The 6,365-nt window shown below is 44.1% G+C and overlaps 1 protein-coding gene across 1 annotated transcript in view; it reads right to left on the bottom strand.

The window, feature by feature from the left end:
- Positions 1–4,702: 4,702 nt before the first annotated feature.
- LOC121927308 (cytochrome P450 2C42-like) overlaps positions 4,703–6,365 on the bottom strand; it is a 34,279-nt gene continuing 32,616 nt past the window's right edge. Inside the window, exons 3-5 of the mRNA XM_042461035.1 lie at positions 5,908–6,095; positions 5,376–5,517; positions 4,703–5,239 (exon numbers count right to left, since the gene is read on the bottom strand). Of these exons, the coding sequence (XP_042316969.1) occupies positions 5,058–5,239; positions 5,376–5,517; positions 5,908–6,095 (512 nt within the window). The 3' untranslated portion in view covers positions 4,703–5,057. The remainder of the gene's footprint in view (positions 5,240–5,375; positions 5,518–5,907; positions 6,096–6,365) is intronic.

The following is a 6,365-nucleotide window of genomic DNA, read 5'->3' as shown; positions in this document are numbered from 1 at the left end:
CAATGAGGCCTTTAAAGGATTTCATAGAAAAGAACTTAGCTAGAGGATTCATCCGCACCTCGACCTTCAGCTTCGGAAGAGTTACGAGCATTGGAGCCTTAAATCCTTAGTGTGGATGGCTTTCCTGTCATGACCCTATGCAGAGTGCCTGATGGGAGAGATGATGCTGGAGTCCTCCATGGAAGCAAGGCGAGCGCATCATGTATGATATTGAAATATAGATTAAAAGGCCAAGATAGGAGTTGCCATCCGGAAAGACATTCACACTTTTGGACAGATTTATGGCCCAGGACATTTTGCCAAGCCAGAGCCATCGGAAAGCCATTCTCACCTTGGAGACTATCCAAAGATCAAGCAATCTTTAATAGGTAGATTTGGTTTTTCTTTGAAGTAGGATAAACAACTCTCCACCTGAGGCTAGGTTTTGCCTTACTTAAGGCCCCCCAAATCCTTTGTTCAGGGTTCTGTGTTGGAATCCAGGTAGACTCCACATCTGTCTGAGTTCTGATATAGTCCCAATCCTCTGGCCACTTCTCCATTGCGGCAAAGTCTTCATCAATCTGGACCCTGGAGCATCGCAATACAGGTGAATATTACCGGTAGTGAAGCCTCTTGTTCTCTGTCCAGTGCTAACTTGCTATATTTTTGAGTTTTTGTGTGATTGTGTGAATGTCTGATTGTCTTAATGTGTATAGGTAATAAACAGTAGTCAGTCACCTTGGCTAACTTTGTAAACATACGACTTGTGACCGCTCCTGTATTTCAGCTAATGATAAATTCCTCAGACCAAGGTCTCATTCCTACAGGCCCCAGGTTTTCTTCCAAGAGAAGAAGGACGAGTCCCTATGAATTGGTCACTGACTATAAGACCCTCAATGGGATATGCAGTACCAATAAAAATCCCGTCCTGCTCATGAGGGACATGCGAGGGAGATTGGCTATGGGCTGAATCTTTACTACTACTACTACTACTAAAATATTTATTTGTTTCCCGCCTCTCCCGTTTGAGGATTGAGACGGGAAACAGCAAAGAAAATTTCAAATGCAAAATCACAGGGGGAAAAAATAAGGAAACAGCTGGACTTGAGAGATGCTTACTTCCGAGTGCAGATCCTGGAAGGGGATGAAAACAAGACAGTGTTCAACTACCCCTTGTGGGCTTTTGAATATCTAGCCCACATGTTTGGGCTATTGAGAGGTCCAGGGGTCTTCATGTGGCTAGTAAATGAAGTTTTGCATGATTTGCTGTTTGAGGAAGTCCTGGTCTACCTGGATGATGTGTTGATTTATTCCCCAAATTTGGAAACCCATGTGAAGTTGGTGGAGGAGGTACTGAAGCACTTCTTGGACAATCAGTTGAAGTTAAGCTACCCAAATGTGAATTCAACAGCGACAAACTAGATTTCTTGGAGTATCGAGTGTCCACCCAAGTGGACCCATCCAAGCTGCAGACAGTGTTGGAAAGGGCCCCACCAAAGACCCAAAAAACAGGTACACGGTTTGCTGAGAATTGCTAACCTTTACAGACAGTTCTTGCCGGACATTTCCCAAATAGGGCTGTCCATTACAGACTTGTTAAAGACCAAAACCCTCCCGGGGAGAGCCAACGAAAAACCGAAGCCGTCCACAAACATTAAGTGAACTCCAGAGTGTCAGGAGACTTTTAATAATAATAATTTGTTTTATTTTGAAAGCTGAAAGGGCTATTTAGCACAGAACCCATCTTAAAGCATCCTGACCCGGAACAACCCTTTGCTATACAGATTGATGCTAACAATGTTACCATTGGAGCAATATTAATGCAGAGACTATTAGAGGACGTTATCATCGTGTGCTTATTTGTCCAAAAAGTTCCAAGGAGTGGAGGTGGACAGGCCCACTTGGGAAAAGGAAGCCTTTACCATTAAGCAGGCGCTGCAGAATTGGTGCCAGTTCCTCAAGGGCACCCCGCACCCCTTTGAAGTGTGGACAGACCGTGGCAACTTGGAGGCCTTGAAAACCCCAAGAAAGTTAGACCCAAAATAGAGTTGCTAGGCCAAAAAATTCTATCGCTTCAGGTCCCGATTAAAGGCTTTCCCTGGAAAGCAAAATGTACTAGCAGGTACCTTATCTAGATTACCCCAGTGTGAAAGCAGGAAGGATGTCCCAGAGGAAGCCATTCTCATCCCAAAACAGTTGGGACTGGCAGTAACCACTTGGAGCCAAACACAAAATGAGAAGGAAAACAATAGTCAAACCATGCCAGTGGAGCCTTTGTTTCAAAGCATCCCAGAGGCAGACGAAAATGACCAGTGGATTAAGGAACATGCGGAGACTGTAGAGCTGAAAGGTGGACTGTGGTACAAAGGGACTCAGGTTTACATCCCGGAAGACCTGAGACTCAAGGTTTTACATATATGCCATAATACTAATGTAGCAGGACATTGGGGATTCCTGAGGACTTGGCATCTGGTAAGAAGATGGGATCCAGCGGAACATAAAGACCTATGTTAAAGGATGACCAATATGTACTTGCTTTAAGCCGGTAGTGGGCAAGCCTTGGGGACTGCTGTGGACCCTGCCCCTGACCAGTGCTCAAAGCAGGTGTACTTTGTGCGGTGCAAGGGCTTGCCCAATGTGGCCAAATTGGCCGATTTATTCAGTAGACATGTGTACAAATTACAAGGGCTTCTGGACAAGATTGTGTCTAATCGTGGCAGCCAGTTCACTTTGAAATTTTGGAGGGCATTACAAGCAAAATTAGGAGTTGAACAGGCAATGAGCACCTCTCATCACCCAGAATCGGATGGACAATCGGAACGAATGAACTGCTCGCTGGAACAGTACATTTGCTGCTTTGGCAACTACCTACTACAAGATGATTGGTCTGATTTTTCCCCCCACACCAAAGTTGCTTTCAATGGGGACATCAACCAGAGTACCGAACACTCACCGTTTGAGATCATCTTCAGCTATGACCAAAATTTTTTGCCTACACTGACCCCGGTGCCGCTCTCCCAGTGGATTACAAAAATTAAAGATTTGTGGCCACACATTGTTACAATGCTGGACGACGTAAAAAGGGACTGTTGCAAAAGACACAGGGATTGGGAGGTGGGACCTGGGAGTAAAGTTTATTTGGTTACTAAAAATTTAAAAATTCAACAGACTTCCAAGAAACTGGGGCTAAATTTGTGGGTCCATTTGTGGTAAAGTGGCTGATCAATGAAGTAGCTGCTGAATTGGATTTGCCTAAGACATGTTCCACTTCTGCCTACTAAAACCGGCTTTGAATGAGGACCCAATCCAGCGAGGAAAGAGGCGGCATGGAGCTGCTCCTTAGGGGTGGTCTGTTGAACCCCTTATTTAGTGAAATATAACTCACAGACTCCATTTAATAAAGAATGGATAACAGTAATTGCATTTGTGGAAAAGAAGGGGGGGAGACAGTATTTTTGAATTTTAGTGAATAATGTTCATTCCCCTTCCATTCCAGCATCCTCTGGCGAAACGTCAGGAATAAACTAGAACATGGCCTCGTGGCCTGAAAAACCCACAAAAAACTATTTTAATTGAGAATTAGAATTAGATAAAGGATATAAATAGGGTATAAATGAGGTAAATAAGGAAATTGAATAGAATAAAGAGAATAGAGAAAGAATGTAATAATAAGAATGTCATGGAAGTGGAATAAAGGGAAGGTCTTTGTCATGATAATGCTTGAGGAAATGATGGGGTGGTTAAAGAAAGTCATAGATTGAGGAGGAAATAGAAATATGCTGGTAAACTGGAAGTAGGTATGGTAGTTGGGAAAGGAAGGTGAATGAAGGTATGTGTAAGAGAATAAGGTATGAGTAAGTGATGAATGGAAAGAATGTAGGGAGAAGGTGAAACAGGAGAGGGAGAAAGAAGGGAGGAGTGGGAGTAGGAAAGGTAGAAAGAGAAAGGAGGAAGAACAAAGAGAGGGATGGAAGAGAAGGAAGAGGGAAGAAGAGAGGAAATAGAAAGGGATAGATGAAGGAGATAAGAAAATGAAAGAAAGTTGACCACAAAATAAGAGAGTAAGAGAGGATGTTTCTCTGTAAGTTGTAAGTTGTCAAGTGTATAAATGGTTTGATAGGATTAATGGGAAGACCTTATTATTGAAGATCCTATGTCAGAGTATGTATGCTTTTTAATAGTAGATATGCTCATGTGTTAGTTGGCATGTAATGTGTTATGGATGTTATGATTGTTGTGTTATTTTTATATGTTTAATAAAGATGATGATGATGATGATGATGATGATGATGATGATGATGATGATGATGATGATGATGATGATGATGATGATGATGATGATGATGATGATAAAAGAGTCATAATTCAAGAAGGATGTTGAGAAGCTGGAGCATGTCCAGAGGAAGGCGACCAAAATGGCGAAAGATCTGGAAACCACCAAAACCCCAGGAGGAACATCTTTGGGAGCTGCGTATGTTTAGATTGGAGAAGAGAAGGCCAAGCCCTGTTTAAGTATTTGAAGGGATGTCATGTTGAGGAGGGAGCAAGCTTGTTTTCTCTGCTCTGGGAATAGGGACCTTGAGCAATGCCCAGCCATGGAAACCCCATTGGAGTCTTAGTAGATGCTCTGAAGAACCAGCTCTGAAGACAAAGCCTTAGTTGAAGAGTCATCCAGTGAGGCTGAATTGTGAGCAGTTATGGACATAAAAAGGGAACAACCTTCTCACTTGTAAAGCAACATTGTTTATTGTATTTATTGAAATACCTGCCATCCAGAATACTACTTGAAATTTCAGGATGCCACACAAATAAAATCGGTTCTAAACAATTTAAAGCTTGAAACAATAGCAAATAATTTAAACATACTACAAGCGTATTGGAGCTCTCAAACAAGCTCAAGCAGTTTAAAGTCCATGCTTGTGTGCGATTAATGCAGATTTATCAGAGCCCACATTTCCCCCTTGCACCGGACTGACTTTCTGGACTCAATGCTTTCGCTCCCCTTGCAGACACCTAAGCCAGGTTCCTCTGACCATCGACATCTTGGCCAGTCCACTTGCTGTCCGGAGGTGACCTTTTCAGCGGGGCACAGCACAGAGTTTATAGGTCTGGGGGACACGGGTCAATCCACTCATCAGGGGCGTGATGTCGATCTCCTTGGGGTCCATGAGGGGCTTCAGCTTGAAGTTCTGGAGGATGGTGGTGAAGAACAAGAAGAGCTCCATGCGGGCCAGGCCTTCTCCTGCACAGATCCGCTTCCCTGCAAGGAGACCCACAGAAGAAAGGGAAGGGAAGAGAAGACAATGGGGTCACAGAGGGAAATGCCTTAACTGCCCCAACAATGGAAGATTAGGAGAACCAAATAATGCTTCCCAGGGCAGGAGGAACCATCTTACCTGCCGAAAAGGGCATGAAGTAGTCGCTCTTCCTGAAGCTCCCATCTTTGTTCAGGAAATGCTGTGGGTCAAACTTTGTGGGATTGGGGAATTCCTTGCTGTCATGCAACACCGAGGTCAGATCAGGAATTACTGTGGTCCCCTGGAAAGGATAAAGGGAGATACAGTCCACCCTCCCCATATGCAGGGGATCCGTTCCAGATCCCCCCCCCCGCATTGGGATAAAAGTGTATGCTCACTCTTGATAGAAAATAATGGGGTGCATGCTCGCAGCGGTGCATGGGGTGCACAGCGTGAGTACATGCTGCATTATTTCTGCCAGGGCTTGCCTTCCACGTAAGCTCAAAGCCGCAGAAGGCAAGCTTCTATAAGGAGGGCCAACTGTATGTTATTTTCATCCACAAAATATTGAGGCCAAAAGCACTGACAAGAAGCAAGATTCTAATTATTCCATCCAAGCCAAGCAAGGCTTAGAGAACCTTCTGTGTGCAGGATCCATTCTAGGTTCTTCAAGTGGAATCAGAGAACTTACCTTGGGGATGATGTATTGTCTGAATGGCGTGTCTTTGACCACCGCATGGGGTATACTCAATGGGACGAGAGAAATGAACCTCTGGATCTCGTGGAGGACGGCGTCCGTGTAAGGCATCTGTCCGCGGTCAGCCATGCAAGGTCTTCGGGAACGGCCAACCACCTGGTCAATTTCTTCGTGCACTTTCTCTGTCAAGAGACGGATGAAGTTCAATAGCAAACCACTTCCAGAAAACCTCAGAGAGGTTCAAGAAATGGCAATAGAAGTTTGACCTGTGTGGCTCATTGCGATGGCAACATTTGAGTGGTTTGAGATCATTAGGTCCCAGTTAGTGACTATATTGTTCTGAGAGAGATTCAGATTGAGAAACAGACAAACAGACATACAGTAGTTTTTTGTGGGTTTTTTGGGCTCTGTGGCCATGTTCTAGAAGAATTTATTCCTGACGTTTCGCCAGT

This window comes from Sceloporus undulatus, chromosome 1 (assembly GCF_019175285.1).
Source record: "Sceloporus undulatus isolate JIND9_A2432 ecotype Alabama chromosome 1, SceUnd_v1.1, whole genome shotgun sequence".
NCBI classification, from domain to species: Eukaryota; Metazoa; Chordata; class Lepidosauria; order Squamata; family Phrynosomatidae; genus Sceloporus; species Sceloporus undulatus.
Note: the sequence above shows the minus strand (reverse complement) of the source record. Positions and strands in the feature narration are given on the sequence as shown.